The sequence below is a fragment of the Theobroma cacao genome, chromosome 4 (assembly GCF_053813885.1).
Source record: "Theobroma cacao isolate CCN51 chromosome 4, ASM5381388v1, whole genome shotgun sequence".
Taxonomy (NCBI): Eukaryota; Viridiplantae; Streptophyta; class Magnoliopsida; order Malvales; family Malvaceae; genus Theobroma; species Theobroma cacao.
Window position 1 is genome coordinate 1,284,672 of NC_142642.1, and position 16,799 is coordinate 1,301,470.

Genomic DNA, 16,799 nt, shown 5'->3' on the forward strand with positions numbered 1-16,799 from the left:
TACTTTTTTAATTTGAATTTGAATTTATACTATTATATAGTAGTTTTTGCCCTGAAATGAATAAATTATGCATTTTACAAAAAATAATCAAATTATGACGTAATAAATTCAACAGTCGATGACATAAGAATTTTGTGGTAATAATAATTTATGCTTAAGATCCTTATGCTTTCTCTTTCATTTGCAACAAACCGCGTAAGCAACAGTAAAGAAATGAATTTCTTTTTTTATTAGGGAATTGAAGGGAAATTTGAAGTGCTTCCAGGCACCAACGTTCCTCCAGTTATCTAGCTTGGGAAGCAAGTTGGAATTCCAGTTATTTACCAAACATGCCATCGAACTCGGTTTTCGAAGCTGCCTAGTGCAAGACATTCTTTAGACAGGAAACCAACCTTCTTGTCCGAACCAAATGGTTCGGGTCCAGGTTTAGTCAACTGTGGGACCTACAATGGCAACCTCGTATCAGGGACATGGCCTCTGTCCGAAGCTCAGGTTCAGTTTACGAACCTCTTATAACGGCTCCAAAGCTACATTTCCCGCTCACTCTCTCTCTCTCTCTCTCTCGTTCATTTAACTTAGCCTAGTGTAGAAAAGGCAAGGAGGGAAGAGAGGGCTTGAAAGCTTCACTGACACTCTCTTCTATTCTTTCTTCGTCTTCTTCTTTCGTGTCTTTCTTTTGTCCAAGTTCATGGCGAGGTAAGGTTAAGAGTTAATAATAAAGTAATGGATTAAGAAAATCTGATTGAGTAGTTTTCATGAAGAGATTAAAGTCATCTCTTTTCCTTTTCTTTTTTTTGACATGGGGTTTTGGGTTTTTCTTTTGGGTGGGGGGGAGTTAACTGATTTTTGATGATCCGATTGTTTTGGATAAATCTATGGAGTTAACTGGAAAATCCCATTTGCAAAGAGAAATTTTGTTCTTGAAAGTTTCTGATTTGGAGAGTTGCCTACTACAAGAACCAGGGGAATAGTATTTTGTTCTAGTATAAAGGTGACATTTTTTTTTCTGGTTTCGATGTTGAATTTATGAGAAAGATGTGACTTTGGATAAATTTATGGGGTTAGTATGCCTAACATGAAAATCCCATTTAGAAAAAAGAAGATTTTTTTTCGTTTGTTTTTGTTTTATTAAGTTTCTGTCTTTGGACAGTTACCTATTAGGGTAACTGAAGGAATGGTATTTTGGGTAATGAGGTTTGTAAGTAAGTTACATGAAACTTGCCATAAATGGAGTTGGTTTTCATGTTTTCTTTTCTTTTTTTGGCTTATATACCATTTCTGGTTTTTCTCTTCTTTTCCTCTGAGTTTTGACTATTTGAAGACTTGGAGAGTCATTGAGTGCTGAAATTTCTTCATACTATATGAACTGCATTGTGAGGATTAGAGGGTTTTATTGGATCATCCTTTCTGGAGCTGTATCACTGCACAGAAAGTTGTTAGTCAAATATCTTCAAAGTTTAGTTAAAAGCAAACCTTTTTTTCAAGCTACATTTTACATAGACAGAAGATATTCTATCAATTATGTTTGGGGTGTGTGTGTGTGTGTGGACGGATTTTGGGGGGTGGGGGGGGGGGGGGGGGGGGGGGGGGAAGATGTTGGTGTGTATTTAATGGCATCTTTACTTTGCTTGAACTCTGTGGGGGGTTTTTCATTTTCTTTCATTAACCATTGTTGCAGGAGCTGGCTTATTGACAGTAGAGCAATTGCCAAGAAAGTAAAAAATGCCTCCTGGTCTTCTTCCATTCGAATCACAGACTGTGGAGCAAATCGTGAATGTCCTAAATGTCATTACTGTATTGATAATAGTGATGTAAGTTGGAACTTTACTGTTTTGCTATTTGTTCAGCATTATGGAGTCTTGAATGCATTTTCAACTTAATTATTTGTGTTAACATATGAGATTCCTTATCACTTGAAGTTTATTGATTTTACCTTTGCGGCATTGATGGCTCTCTTTGAAATTTAACATGGATGTTTGGCATGTGTTTGTATGGTTGCTTGTAGATTTCTTTCACATATATGACTGCCCTTAGTAATATCCTTGGAGCTGTTTCTTTTGTAGGTTACTCCTCAGTGGCCTGGCCTTCCAGCCGGAGTAAAGTTTGATCCGTCTGATGCAGAGCTTTTAGAGCATCTAGCAGCTAAGTGTGGTGTTGGGAACTCAAAAGCACACCTATTTATTGATGAGTTCATCCCAACGCTTGAGGAAGATAAGGGAATTTGCTACACTCATCCTGAAAATCTTCCTGGTAAGTTTGTTTCCAGAGTCATATTTTGTTTGCGTTTATGTCACTTGTAGGATGAATTCAATTTACCGAATGAGATGATTATATGAACAGTAAGGTCGTTATGCTGAAAATAGAACTGTTGATGTTGGGCATCCCCTGTTCTTCAAAGACAGTGAGGGGACACTTCTTGATTTCATTATGTTCCTAAGAGTGCTATTAATGGTTAGTCTCGGGTAATTCAGAGTTTAAAAATGATACCAAATTTATGTTGTAGCTTGATTTGGTTTTGACAAGATGGGAGATAATGCATGCAACCTAACGAGAGTGCTCAAATTTGATTCTGATCACTTCATCTCATTTTGTGCAGGTGCAAACAAGGATGGAAGTAGTGTCCACTTCTTTCATCGAACGATTAATGCTTATGCTACCGGTCAGCGAAAGCGCCGCAAAATACAGAATCAACATAATTCGAATGAAGAGCATGTTCGCTGGCACAAGACAGGAAAGACCAAACCTGTCATAGAAAATGGAGTTCAAAAGGGTTGGAAGAAGATCATGGTTCTATATAAAAGTTCAAAGAGGGGGTGCAAACCAGAAAAGTCCAATTGGGTAATGCATCAGTACCATCTAGGGGCTGAAGAAGAAGAGCATGATGGGGAATATGTGGTCTCCAAAATTTTTTATCAACAGCAGAAACAAAATGATAAGAATGATGACAACCCAATGGTCGAAGAACCAGATACTTCGACAATTCGCACTAGTCCAAGGACCCCTAAAACAATTCCTCCTAATCCACCTCGGCCATGGAAATCCATGATGGATGATGATCTGGATGAAAATATGCAGCAGGTAGTACCTTTTCTTTATATGTTGTCTTGTATATTATTTCCATTTGCCTTAGAGAACTATTGAGGATGTTCAGCTTTTGATTGCCATATAAATCTATGCGTTTGATATTGAGACTTCGTATTTCCATGTATCTTGGCTGCTATAAAATGAACCCGTCATTCTTGACTAGTATGAAATAAATTGTCAACATTTTGAGTTGTCTTACAATATTATGTGAACCAAGAGAAAAAGAAGCATGATGAAACACAAACTCATGCATCACAATGCGGACTTGAAATTGGTTTAGTTTGCTAATCATAAATTGAAAACAAGAAATTCTGTCACTTAAACACTGAGTTTCTAGGATTCTTTGCTGCGTTTTGAACCTCACCAAAGTTCACTTCCATGGATTAGGAAGCAAAATTTGACGCAGAAGCATCTCATGTCCCTCCGCATGCTGTTCAATGTGAGGATGGATTGGACTATGTAGCATGGTTGGCTGGGGAATCTCAGGCTGCTGAAACATCTGACTTAAATTGCTTGGATAATTTGCTATGCGATGAGATTATGGATTCATCTTCATTGCTCAAGAATTCAGGAAAGAATCAAGCCTCATATACCGGCAGTGTTCACTGCATAAATGAGGTGGCAGGAAATAATGATGTGTCTTGTGGAATTTCTGAGCTTGAGAACTTAGATTTTGATACACCTCCTGACTTACCGCTAGCTGTAAGCTTCAGCTCTCATCCTCCTCTATCAATTTGCTTGCCTCTAAAATGTCATCATAAAATCTCAAATTCTCGTCTATTTGCTGCAGGATCTACAATTTGGGTCTCAGGAAAGCATTCTTTCATGGTTAGACCGGTTATGAAGAATTATTATGAAGCAGAAGCTCCCCAAGGACAAAGTCCAAGTTTTGAGCTCTTCTATGGACCCACTGAAGTTGTTTCCCTGTCAAGCACTTTTCGGGGCTAGACTTTATTTTGCCTTCAGGGGCATAGAGAGTTTGTTCTTTAAGGCCGTTTGAGGCTCTTGAAGTTGTTCATCTCATTGCTGCCAGACTGCTCCCACAAACAGTTATGACACGGAAGCTTGTGTTGTAGGTTAACGGAAATGCAAAAACTGCCCGGATGCTGAATAAGAGCAGTGGTTGAAAAGTATATGATAAACTTAAAGGCCATGTTATCAAGAAAGATGTATTTGTTGCTTCCATGGATTCAACATACAGTCTTTTGCAATAACATTTGGCCTAATCTAATGGTCCTAGGTCATGTAAGAAACACAACTAGTACTTGTACCTTTCAAAAAAAAAAAAACACACAGCTAGTACTTGTAGGCTATGACATTATTACCATCTCATCAACTGTCATTCTAGTTTTTCCTCTTTGGGGGGAAACTTTAGCCTTTACCATTGATGTTATGTAATATGAACCCTACTTTGTTTCAAATGTTAAGTGTCATTCTTGTCTTGTGTGAATAGACAATCTTGTTTGTTTTTTAAAGCTCTGCCATTACAAAGTTTTCATTTTTGATTAAGAGCAATGTCATTTAACCCTTCAGATTGTCTATATTGTATCATTTCCCAAATGAAGAAACATTATCCATGCAAACATAAAAAACATGAAACCCAGTATTAATCACCAAGACATTGATTCAATTGGGAAATTCGTTTACCTTTGCAACGTATCTACTCAGGAATTTTTCACCTACAATAATTACTGAACCATATTAGTAAAAGTAGATAAATGGGAGTCAGTCAGTAAACTAAAACGAGGTCGTTTAATATCCAACTACTGAGTTAAGCAGAAACAGAGGAAACAAAACAAAAAACGAAGGACACAGCTCCAAAAGTCAAAACCCAAAACCCTGAAAACCCTTCTCATCAAACGCATTCCACTTCGGCAAAACCGAAACGAAAACCATGATATGAAAGTACTGAGTTCAGAGGGAGAGTAAGAGGACAGATCTTTATTAATAGGTTAAATGTTTGCTGCTAGGAATCTTCAGAGACATTGCTTGAGGACTCTGTCTTCTCTGCTCCAATCAAATCCCCACAGGTATATTTTCTCTTTTTCCCATGAAAGCAGAAGAAATAAGACCAAATTAAACTCTGGGTATTGTTTCTCTTCTTGTTTTATTAGGACCCATCGATGAAACGTTTAATCTATTACAGCTTTGTTATTCACTTTCAGCTTCCTTTACTTTGGAATATAGCATTTAAATTTTTTTCCCTCATTGCTTTGGACTTTAAAATCTTCTGTTTTTAAGTTTTCTTGGGGGAAAAAGTGAGATTTATTGGGGTTTTTCCTGAATTTAGCTGATTTTTTTTGGGGGGGGGGGGGGGGGGGGGGGGGGCGGGGAGGTGGCGGGGGAAGGTGGGGTTAGTGATGGTTATACTCTGTTCTTTTGTTTATTTAATTTTTTTGTTAATTAAAATGCAGGAATGTTGGGGCTTTTAAGGATGCTACTCCAACACTAGTCTCAACCAACGTGATACAGTTGGATGGTTGTTTTGAAGATGATTTTGCATCCTTTCCTTCACTTACTAATCCCTTCAATGGATGGTGTCGGATGATGTCAACTTCAAGAGGGAGGAGCATGCGAAGCAAGGTGGAAAGACGTATGCAGAAAGAGTCTGGAAAAACGGCTAGGGAAATCCGGAGAGCAAAGAAAATTAAGAAGAAGCTTATGACTGATGAGGAGAGGCTTATTTACAACCTCAAAAGAGTATGTTATTGTGTCATTAATAACTGATACTGAACTATTGCTTGCTTTCTGTGTCTTGATTCTTTGATCTGATATATGCCTGAAGCTTCTTCTTTAAGTAATTTATTCAATTAAAGGAATTGGTAGCTTTAAGCACTCTTTCCAGGTCAAACATTATTCATAAATGAGAGTTTGGGTGTTCTCCATGTTACTTTTCTTCAGTGTAGTAATTTTGTTGTTGTAACAGGTTTTTGTTAGGATGGGTACTTTCATATTTGCAATTATTAGTGCAAAACTGACTCCTAAATTCTGGCAGTTTGCTTGGGTTGTTCCTATTGTTGACTTTCTGAGAATAATTCAATCAGCATATGTATTCATGTAACTTATGCAGGCCAAAAAGAAAGTGGCACTGCTGTTACAAAAGCTCAAGAAGTATGAGCTACCAGAGCTACCACCTTCTGTGCATGATCCTGAGCTATTGACTCCTGAGCAGCTTCAAGCATATAAAAAGATAGGATTCAGAAACAAAAATTATGTCCCCGTTGGTGTACGTGGAGTCTTTGGAGGAGTTGTCCAAAATATGCATCTCCACTGGAAATTTCATGAGACTGTGCAAGTTTGTTGTGATAACTTCCCCAGAGAAAGGATAAAGGAAATGGCAACCATGCTTGCAAGACTGAGTGGTGGGATTGTCATTAACGTACATAATGTAAAAACAATTATCATGTTCCGTGGAAGAAATTATCGCCAACCAAAAAATCTGATTCCAATCAACACTCTTACCAAAAGGAAGGTAAGGAAATTTACTATGTTCCTTGTCACACATTGTTTTCATCAATATTGTATCTGGCATAGGTTCTACTTATGGGGAAAAATGTTTAAAAATTAAATTATATGAATTCTTGTCTCCATAAATGCAGGCATTATTCAAGGCTAGATTTGAACAAGCTCTTGAAGCTCAGAAGCTAAACATAAAAAAAATAGAACAGGAACTGCGGCGGAAAGGTATTAACCCTGAGGATCCAGTTGCTATGGCCAGTATTCAGAGAGTCGCTTCAACATTCTTCAATGCAATTGATGAGAAGGAAGGCAGTCCGTATGTCTTTCGTGGTGATCAGTCGTCTCTGCTGGAGCCTAAGACAACTTTGGCACAGGCAGAAGCTCCTGCTGAGAGTGACCAGGAGGAGCTAGACAGATTCATAGCTGAGATTGAGGATGCAGCCGATCGAGAATGGGCTGAAGGGGAAGAAGAAGAAAAAGAAGAGATTGGGAGAATTAGATACTGGAATAGACAAGAGTTTGGAGGAAAGCCTGGGAGATTAGATGATGTTAGAAACAATTACCCTGAGTATGAGGTTAGAGGGTCAAGGGGTTCGAAGGATACACATGGAAACAAGAGGACTGCTGATAGTGAGGATGATTATGAAGATAATTTTGAGGGTGCTGCTAAACAGTATCCCTGTAATGCTGGTGATTTGAGTGAGACTGAGAGTGATGATGATGATTCTGAAGAAGTTTTTGAGTTCAAGAGATCTAGAGTAGAAAACAGAAAGCAAGATAAGATTGGAAGGTTGAATAGCACTGCAGGTTTCAGGAGAAATGCTGGAGGTAGTTATAGACAACAGAAGGCAGAAGATTCTGAGTCAGAAAATATGTTGAGTGACCTCGACAATGCAATGCGAGAATCTGATGCTGAGGAAGAAGATGATTTCAGAGCATCAAATCCTAGGGACAACTTCAGGAGCAGCACTGATGAGGAGGATGGATTTTATTCCACAGAGGGAAATGAGAAGGATAGGGTGCATTATTATGACAGTGATGATTCTTATGAAGCTCACACTGAACTTGAGATGTCTAATACAGCAGATAAGAAGCTGGATGGGATTGATGGAGGCAGTAGAAAGATGGCCAAGGTAGCAGAAGACGTATTCAGTGACTAAATTTACAACATGGAATCAGACACCAAGAAATTCTCGAGTTTGATAAGCTGAAATGTGATACAGACTGCATAGAAGTGGTGAAGAAGCTTGTTACCACCTAAAGATGGGCAAAGCAGATCAGAAAAAGGGTGAAGATGCCAAGAAACAGGAAGAACATTGACTTGCTGCATGTTCGTTCTTCCTTTTTGATTGAAGGACACAATATGACTAGTAGGAGCCATTTGTTATGATCCAAAACAGGATCTAAATTATATGACAGTCCTGATTGTTAAGATTATTTATAGTCTGATTACACCCTTCCTGTTTCTTGGCTAGAAAACATATAAAATGCTGCTCTTTGTAGAAAGAAACGGGCTGTCAAACAATCAAGTTGAAATGAAATGTTCAATGGAGTAAATTATCTCCAGTTCTCTAGTGGACAATTAAAACTCAGTACATGTTTCTTCATGATGTTATAGAGCGCTGTTATCTTATTGAATAGATAAAGATTACTGTGAAACCAAGAAGGCAAGTGCAGTACAAGAGTAATACCTTAAATCTGGATTTTATGCCCCCGAGTTTATTTTTTTTTGTTATGGTTATTGGTTGATTTGATAATGGTATTTATAAGCCAAAATGTATTCTTTCTGAGACTCCCACTGAAGTATGGATAAAGGACCACATCATTGCATATATACACCGTTAAATTCAGATCTTTTTCTGTGATGGTTTTAACTATTTTGTTTGTGTCAAATTTCATGTTAAATGTCACATTATAAACATCTTGAGAGAAACTTATGTGGGAGAGGATCCCCTCCTCTACTAAAATGTAGTGAGGAGGGTGCACTACCTTTTATGCAAGCAGTAAATGACACATAATTTTCTCTTTTTAAAAACAAAAAAATGAAAATAAAAATACTCTTATCTTTTACCTTTTACCAGATTCATTCTAACTCTCCCCTTTTTTTCTTTTTTACTGGTTTCTTACTTTTTTTTCTTTTGGTTTTTATTCTATGAGCCATCAATAATGCCTAAAATAGAAGATGTCCGTGTGAAAGCCAGAGGTTGAAGTTCTTCTAATTGACTTCAAAAACTAGGTTACTATAAACCCATTAGCAGTATTAACAATAAGGATGATGGAACTTGCTAGGCAAACACAAGACTTTCAAGAGAGAGAGCGAGAATAAATTTGGGTAGGATTTGTTTTTCTTTTTCATTGTGTTTTGCTTCTAAAAATCCTGACCTTAGATTGAAAATGGTGGAGATATAAACTATTTCTTAATAGTGGAGAGAAACTTTCCCAAGTTTCTGTAACCATATCTTTTTCTTTTTCTTGATTCTCGAATGATCCAGAACATTTAAATGGATTGGAATCCCATCTCCAATTAAAGCACACATAACATGCTCTGATGCCACCTGCTGCAAAGTGCAAACCAATGGTTTTTCCTTTTTTCCCATTGTCTAAACTGCCTGGCCCTGAGGGAAACTCTTCTCCTTTACCCCCACTGCTAGGATGAAGTAGACACTTGTCAGTTGTCATGCTCAACCTCTCTTCTTATGTTAGAAAAATGAAGAGCTTCAGAACCATAAACTCTGATCCAAACTTAAAATCAGAACTTAAAATACTTTCTGAATTTTTCAAATTCTCTTGTCTTTTCCTTCTGGCTATATATATATATATATATATTTCAGAAAATATCATGATAATTTAAGCTGTGAGGCCCCTGATTGATTGGCTTAGAGTTGCAGTTACTAAGAAGGAGATGACTCAATCAGATCCACAAGCACCACTTGGCCACTGATGCATGCATCAATCATGATCAACAAATCCCGCACTAATATTGTCATTATCACCATTAAAGAGGGTGTCATGCTCCTGCATGAAAAGATCTCCCGAATCCAATTTTGATTTTTATTATGAAAGCATTTCTAGCAATTTTACTTTCTCAAGTAAACGCCAATCAAATTGTATTTGGACGTCTTCTTGTCACCAAGTCAAGAGGGACGGTGCACATGACATAGCCTCCAGGCTTTAACTAGCCCTACACGTTGCATGAATCAGCAATTGACAGGTTCTGCTCAAAAAAATATGGTAATCTAATTTGAATCCTCTGTTTTAAACAACTAGTCAACGGGGCAAAAGGGCATGTAAACGTTTAAGTACTCTTTGATAATGTAGTTTAATCAGGAGTTAGGGTAGATGAGAAGTACAGATGACAATGACCAAATAAATGATAAGAGGAGAGGAAGTTTCCTAATTATTGCATTACATGGTTCCATCATCCATTGAAGTGGATGGAACCTGGTCAAGGTCATGCAGCCATGGCGTATGCACTGAAACAACCAAAGCAGAAGAAGCAATCTGCGGATAGATGAAACAAGTTTTTTGACCACATTTCATAATCTTCTATTAAGTGGTTTGAAATTTTCATTATTGACAGCTGAAAAGTTTTGGCTACTTGTTTCACTTTTGAATATATAAATATATAATTTTTTAACAGTTTAGAAGTGGGGAAACTGTTTCTCTGGAGGTTAGGAATATGGAGGAAAAAACCAATCCTGTGAGTTCAACAACCATTACTGTAATCTTGATGGGATGAATCAAGTTTTTTCAAAGCACGACTTGTTTAGAAGATTATAGATGAAAATGCTTAACAATAATTGAAAGGAACTTTTGGTATCAAGGGACTTGCTTGATTTTAAAGGGTATTATGACAAAGGCAATAAAGTTGTGAACAGAGAAAAATGTCTTCCGTTCAGTTTTTATCCATCAGAAAGGGCAAAGAAAGAGCACATTGCACCATCCATTGTGTTCAAGGTCTTATTTTGTTGGAAAAATGCTGCTCAAAGGCATGTAGAAAACTATTCTTTGGCCAACAAAGCAAAATGACCTAATTAAGCTTTCTAGGGAAACAGTATCTGGGGAACTAGCCGCTTTGGGATTTGACTTCCTTAGCAAAAACAAACACCAGATGAACACTGGCTGACAATGAACAGTCCTCAAACCACAAAAACAAATCCAAGTGTCTACAAATACAAGCACTTTTAGCGGGGAATCAGAAGTTTTTAATACACTTTTCTATCTAGTACTTGTTTATTTGGTGGGGAAGTATGTGGTGAAGCAACCTCAATCTACTAAAAAAAAATTCTGAACCAAAATGATTGAAAGGTGCCTTGACCTTGTCAAGTCAGTCCCAAATTATAAAAACTAAGGTTAATTGTAAAGATTTCATCCATAGAAAAACAAAATTTGAGAATAACATCCTCTTTTCAATTACTTCATGGCCTTTGCTAAGGAATTACAATCCAAATGATTCCATGAAAGGAAGAAGGGTTGACCAATTCTGTAAAGTTTCCTCATTATGCCAAAATTAAACGTGTTGAAAATTTCCGAAAAAGGAAAACACAGCAATAGACAGCAACAAAGAGTTTGGAACTAAATGGAATTGAGAGGCTGGAAGAAATTGAAACATTGCCTGAGAACAGTAACAAAATGTAATCCAGTAGGAAATGAATCATTCAACATTATGATCAATGGAAGAACAAAGAGCAATCAAATGATACAAATCAACGAGTTATTGTCATTTGTCAGTACTACCTTGTCAGAGGAGACATACGAATTGATTAGCCCAAGAAAAACAAAATTCCCATCAAGGAAAAATCTGGGAAATTTCATTCTACTCATTTATGCAATTCGGGGAAATGTCATACCGACAGGAGGTGGCATGTAAGCTTTGCAAACCAAAACATCCACTTCCCTCACAACAAGCTCTCGGATTGGGAAATTGGATATGCCTCCATAACGGAAGCAACCAACTTCAGAAAGAGGACACATATAAAGTTTCCCCTCACAGTCATAGATCCCATCAAGTTCTACCCAGCTTCACTATAATGCCTAGATTTTGTTGGATAAAGGTATACTTCTATCAATGCTACACCATAGCCATCAAATGGCCAATGCAGCCCTTTCCAGTGCAGGCACAACTTGTAATTGAAGATTTTTACAGCACACAATTTTCTCGACTCAGCCACTCTCTCTTTTGCAGTTACCAGGCAAAAGATATTTGTATTCTTCCGCATTATTCAACAAATATGCAGGAAGATGGACAGCTGAATAGGAGTGAGGGATAGGTCCCATCTTCCCAATGATCTCCTTGAACGTGTATTCCTCAGGAATCATGTCAAATAGGTCAGCCCCTCTGCATATTACATCCTGGATCCTCTTGGGGTTCAAGTAGTGAGAGAACCTCACTCTATCAGTATGGCTGTAAGCTTTCATCTTGAATATAAACTCACGAATATGCCGAAAGCAAAAGCTACAATGCCACCCTGCATCTGACAAAACGACATCAGCTTGACGATAATGAGCATATCTAGTCTTGCCTGTCTTGTATCTGTGGACTGAGGCTCTCCAGCTCTTGTTGTCTACATGATACTCAAAAGAGTACAAATAGTTTCTCAATTGAAGATGAATGATAGGCGGTACACCATCACACCATCTCAATAGATTAATGGTATGTGCACTAGGGATCTCATCCACATCAGACATTATCAATAAATCATCATCTTCTATACCAGCTATTCTGATAAGCTGGTCCAATGCAACTCTCTGGTATGCCTCCTCAACAAAAGGGTTTTCTCCCTTCTTGAATCTCCCACCAATCATCCCATATGTCAAACGAGGCTCAATAAATTTAAATTCCAGTCTGTTGCTAGCAAAAATCAATGGTTTTGGTAAGCCAGTAAATGTCGAGTTGGACTCAAGAAGCACAAATTGCGTTATGTATGGATACAATTCATTCCAACGAAGTTTGAGAATATCTATCTCATTGCTGAACAACACTGCATCAAAGACTCGTCTAGGGGACTCACGAATTTTCCACCCATGAAGGCTGCAGAGAGTCTCCATTGTCACATTCTCATGATAATAGTGAGGGATTTCATGGAAAGGCTTAGGAGGAGATTCCCATATTGGTCTTAGGAAATAGGTGATTTTCTGCCCGTGCAAAAATATGCCAAAGATGAATACCGGGATAACCACAAACAGGAAAATATAAGTCTTGATATCGAAGCCCCGCAACATGCACCGCAATCTAGACATAGTCAATGCTGCCCGGGACGCCTGCTGCAGATTAAAGAATGAAAACCTTCTAAGATACCAAGAGTAAGCACAAGGTATACATAAGGAAATAAAATCTAAATTTTAAGATGATAAAAACAAGAATTACATCATATTCCCACATACAACCAATTATACCTTCTTTACACCAATATCTCTATATCAAAACTCAATTTAAATGTTAAAACCTCCAAATACTATAAGTTCAAGGTTTAGATGAAACATGGCTGAGACATCAATGCAGAAAAGCATTCAAAATTTTCCACTCTCATGTTCCATGTCTAAACCCAGTAATTCTACTATTCCTTCAAAATACATTGCCAATCAACCACTTCAGGAAAACAAAAATTAAGTACCAAAATAAAATCAAAAGGGAAAAAAGCACAAAAAAATTAAAAAAAAATGAAAAAACAACAAAACTTCGTACTTTTTCGACAGTTCATATAAGAGCCTAAAACTTCAAATTTTCTTTTCTTTTTTTTTTTGTATTTGTATTTGAAGCATATAAGTTCCATAAAAGATTTTTCCCGCTTTGCCATTAATCTGAAACAATACCAACTATCCAGAAATCAAAACCAAACTGAAAACTTTTTTCCAAAAAAAAATTATAAAATACAAAGAGCAAAGATGAACTTCAAGAAAAAAAATCCCATTAACCCAAACCCAAAATTGAAGTAAATTTTTCTTTTTTAAAAAAAAAAAAGCAAAAACAAAAACTTGAGAAGTGAAAGCAAAGAAAATTACCTGTCCACAAACTTCTTCACAGATATCATCAGTCTTCTTCGAATTATAGTACCCATCAGACATGATTAAACCACCCCAAAAAAGATTACCACTTTCCAATCACTGAAAACCAAAACTGTATTTTTGTTAAAAAAAATGCTGAATTTAAAAGCCTCCCAACTTTCTCAGATCAAAGTCCTCCACCACCGCAAAAACACTCAGAAAAGAAAAAAAAAACACCAAAGAAAACGGCCAAATTTTTGAAGCAGAGACAATCTAGCAAACAGAAAACCCAGTAAAGTTTTCCACAATAATCCTCAAAAAATATTTAAAAAAAATAAAAAAAAAACTTTGCTCTCTTGTTTCCTCTTCCTCTTCTTCTTCTTCTGTAACGTCAATAATAGCCGTTTGGTGGTTTTTCGCTCTTTCACCAGATTCCTCTATTCCAAAAATAATGAAGAATTTATAACCCCACAAAAATTCCACCACCCCAAAAAAAAACAGCACCCCCCACCCCATGTATCAAAACAAAAAAAATAAAAAAACCCAAACAATATAAAATTATTATATTACTAACTTCCAACGTTAAGTTTCTCTCCTCTACTTTTGTTTTTATGCTAAACCCTCGCTATTAGCCGCCAGATTAAGAAGAAACTTTTTCAATTTTGATCTATGGTGTAGAACTATTGTTCCCTAATAGAAATTTAAAAGTATATAAATAGATTGATTAATACCTCAAACCAAGATATTTGAAATTAACATCAAAATTAGTTAGTAAGACTCGAATCTAAAATAATTTATTATTAAATTAGACGAATTTATAAAAAAATTAAAAAAAATTAGACGAATTTGAGTCAATTTTTTTGTTAAGATTTGCGTTATCATGAGGTGTTTGTAGAGTATTTATTTCGTGACAGACAAGTGCTGATCTGTCCAAATGGGCAGTTGCTAACATGGTACAGTACTCTGAGTTAACTCGTCCGCGTAAAACGGGGTAAAAGGCCCTAGGAAAATCTTTGTTATCCGAGGTTGTTTTTTTACGAGAATGCCCCTCAATGGAGCGTTTGTTTGTTGAAATGTAAGGTAAGGGTGTTTTGGTCATTTCGCTATTTGAACTGGTCAATGCCTGCCGTAAACATTTTTTAGTTCAATTTTTTTTTGGCTTTATTTGAAAAAGTGCAAAAGAATTTTGGTCAGCCAAACGTGGCCTTTTTGGTTGGGATCGATTTGAAATTGGTAAGAATAATGTAACAAAATCTTTTTGGTTGGAATTCTAGGCAAAGAAAAAGGGTAAAATCTTTTTTTATTTTTTGTTTTTTTTGGAAAAAATATGAGTGATTTTAGGAGCAAGAATACATGGGCTATTTTGATTTTGAAATTCAGAAAATAGTAATATTTAGGAGGGAAAATTTTTTATAAGACAGAAGTATCTAGTGTGAACATTACTAATGCTTAGTCATTAAGAAAATAATGACTTTTGAAAAAAGATAATTAAGTTTTTGGGATTTATATTTAATGTATTGTTAATGTATAAATTGTATGTATTATTTGTGAATCAAATGTTATCGGTTTGTTAATAAATAAATTTAAAAGTAAAGAATTCTTAAAAATATTTGTTTTGAAAGACTTTTAAATTTTTATCTTTACACATTATAATTAAGTGATCGTCATATATAAACTTAAATTTTTACTTTTATAGTCAAAGAAAAAAGTTTTCATTTTTATTCTATTATTATTATTATTATTATTATTGTTATTAATAAGATGTTAATATCACGAATCTCATGTGGGATCCTATGAGAGATAAGAGTAGACCGAAACAATGTAAGGATCTTTTTTCTTTATAGGTAAAGAATCAGTGCAAAGAGAACATTTGCAAAATTGAGTAGATAGAATAGATTTTGATAATATAAACATGAGTTTTTGAATTGAAAACATGAGCTCGTGACATTAAGTCAATGATTCACATTATATTTAAGAAAAGATAATTATAATTAATTTTGTTGTCTCTTCGTAAATTTGATGAAAATAGTGTATTAATAATACAAAATTTTTTTCTAAAATAGTATTTTAATTATTCTTAAATAGTCTTCTAAACACTTAGTCGAATCCTTAATAAAAGCCTTCATGAAGAAAGTTTCTGACTCTAAATTAGCTATCTCAAAATTATTTTAAATACAAGTATCCTTATATCACTATTTAAGGTAAGTTAAAATTTTATTTATAATAATATTTTTGTATTAATGTCATCTTTGACAACTCATGTGATGATTTTTAATACATTAAAAGAAGATATTATAATTAATATAATAATCTTAAAAGGTGTCTATTTTTAACAAAAACCCATTATTACATTAATAAAGTTAAAGCCCTTTATTAATGGGTGAGCTTGAATAGACTTAAAACAAATCAACATATTTCCAAGCTGTTGAAATCATTGGGTTTTTTTCTCTTTTTAATGTCTCTTTCATTTATGTTATAAATGCTTTGGTGCTGGCCAGAGGTTCCCCAACTTCATTTTTTACCAATTGAGGCCATTCATTTTTTTCCCTTCATTGACCATAATTAAATTAATAAATTAATGGTAACATTTTCTTTGCACTATAAAGTTTTCAAAAAGAACCCAAACCTTTAGAAAAATTCTACTCCTATGATTTGCCCTAAATTGCATGGTTTTCTCAAATTGTCATTTGTACATTTGTGTCTCTTTTCCAATGAAATTAATTGATTCTCATTAATATCTTCAAAGTAGGTGAGTTTGTATAGTGCAAACATTAATGAATGTAGACCTTTTGAATTTTCTCAACTCTGATTTCCTAGTGAAGGAGTGTGTCTTAAGTTTAATGTAATTTTTAAAGCAACCAATAAGGAGATCCCATATTTTACCCAATAAATAAAGAGATTATATTTGATATACTATCTGTATATGATAATGTATAAAACTGATACTTGGACAATGTAATCATACATAAACTCATAAATAAATATATTAAAATATAGACAAATAATAAAAATACAATGATTCCTAGTATCAATTTAATTAATTAATTAATTAATTAACATTGGGAAGATAAGCATAGTGTGGAAAGAGAAAGCATATATATAGTATTATTGTTCTAGCAGTATTCAAGATTAAGAGGCATAAAGGACAAAATATTCTCCTTGAGTTCTTCTCAAATTGTAGCTTTGCCAATTTGTCTTTTAAATACACTCTGCCAACTCCCAATTGGTTTATATAAAGTGATAGAAAAAGTACCTTTGAAAGCTAAGTTCAC

At 35.4% G+C, this 16,799-nt stretch overlaps 3 protein-coding genes across 6 annotated transcripts; 2 read left to right on the forward strand and 1 right to left on the reverse strand.

Moving 5' to 3' along the window:
* Positions 1-190: 190 nt before the first annotated feature.
* LOC18600849 (SUPPRESSOR OF GAMMA RESPONSE 1) lies at positions 191-4,505 on the forward strand. 2 transcript variants are annotated; one of them, XM_018118831.2, is made up of 6 exons: positions 191-492; positions 1,679-1,811; positions 2,064-2,250; positions 2,597-3,078; positions 3,472-3,786; positions 3,875-4,505. In XM_018118831.2, the coding sequence occupies exons 1-6, from the start codon at positions 449-451 to the stop codon at positions 3,926-3,928; spliced, it is 1,215 nt and encodes a 404-aa protein (XP_017974320.1). In that variant the 5' UTR covers positions 191-448; the 3' UTR covers positions 3,929-4,505. The 2 variants fall into 2 exon arrangements, with proteins under 2 accessions (XP_017974320.1, XP_007031605.2); XM_007031543.3 differs by lacking the exon at positions 191-492 and adding an exon at positions 542-696.
* A 376-nt stretch (positions 4,506-4,881) lies between these two features.
* On the forward strand, positions 4,882-8,209 carry LOC18600850 (RNA-binding CRS1 / YhbY (CRM) domain protein). Its single transcript, XM_007031544.3, has 4 exons — positions 4,882-5,114; positions 5,499-5,784; positions 6,155-6,556; positions 6,684-8,209. The coding sequence occupies exons 1-4, from the start codon at positions 5,041-5,043 to the stop codon at positions 7,701-7,703; spliced, it is 1,782 nt and encodes a 593-aa protein (XP_007031606.2). The 5' UTR covers positions 4,882-5,040; the 3' UTR covers positions 7,704-8,209.
* Positions 8,210-11,176: 2,967 nt separating this feature from the next.
* On the reverse strand, positions 11,177-14,031 carry LOC18600852 (uncharacterized). 3 transcript variants are annotated; one of them, XM_018120329.2, is made up of 2 exons: positions 13,546-14,031; positions 11,177-12,804 (listed from the first exon to the last, which is right to left on the reverse strand). In XM_018120329.2, exons 1-2 carry the CDS (start codon positions 13,606-13,608, stop codon positions 11,707-11,709), a joined length of 1,161 nt encoding a protein of 386 aa, XP_017975818.1. In that variant the 5' UTR covers positions 13,609-14,031; the 3' UTR covers positions 11,177-11,706. The 3 variants fall into 3 exon arrangements, with proteins under 3 accessions (XP_017975818.1, XP_007031609.2, XP_088661737.1); XM_007031547.3 differs by having other exon boundaries at positions 11,177-12,807; XM_088805611.1 differs by having other exon boundaries at positions 11,177-12,832.
* Positions 14,032-16,799: the final 2,768 nt, after the last annotated feature.

Excerpts from the sequence above, each read along its gene's own strand:
- LOC18600849 (XM_018118831.2), top strand. The coding sequence starts at position 449 with ATGGCAACCTCGTATCAGGGACATGGCCTCTGTCCGAAGCTCAG. Across the intron at positions 493-1,678 it reads GGCCTCTGTCCGAAGCTCAG|GAGCTGGCTTATTGACAGTA; the intron begins GTTCAGTTTACG and ends CCATTGTTGCAG. Across the intron at positions 2,251-2,596 it reads TCATCCTGAAAATCTTCCTG|GTGCAAACAAGGATGGAAGT; the intron begins GTAAGTTTGTTT and ends CATTTTGTGCAG.
- LOC18600852 (XM_088805611.1), bottom strand. The coding sequence starts at position 13,601 with ATGGGTACTATAATTCGAAGAAGACTGATGATATCTGTGAAGAAGTTT. Across the intron at positions 12,833-13,545 it reads GTGAAGAAGTTTGTGGACAG|AAGGTTTTCATTCTTTAATC; the intron begins GTAATTTTCTTT and ends TTGGTATCTTAG.
- LOC18600850 (XM_007031544.3), top strand. The coding sequence starts at position 5,041 with ATGTTTGCTGCTAGGAATCTTCAGAGACATTGCTTGAGGACTCTGTCT. Across the intron at positions 5,115-5,498 it reads CTCCAATCAAATCCCCACAG|GAATGTTGGGGCTTTTAAGG; the intron begins GTATATTTTCTC and ends ATTAAAATGCAG. Across the intron at positions 5,785-6,154 it reads TTATTTACAACCTCAAAAGA|GCCAAAAAGAAAGTGGCACT; the intron begins GTATGTTATTGT and ends TAACTTATGCAG.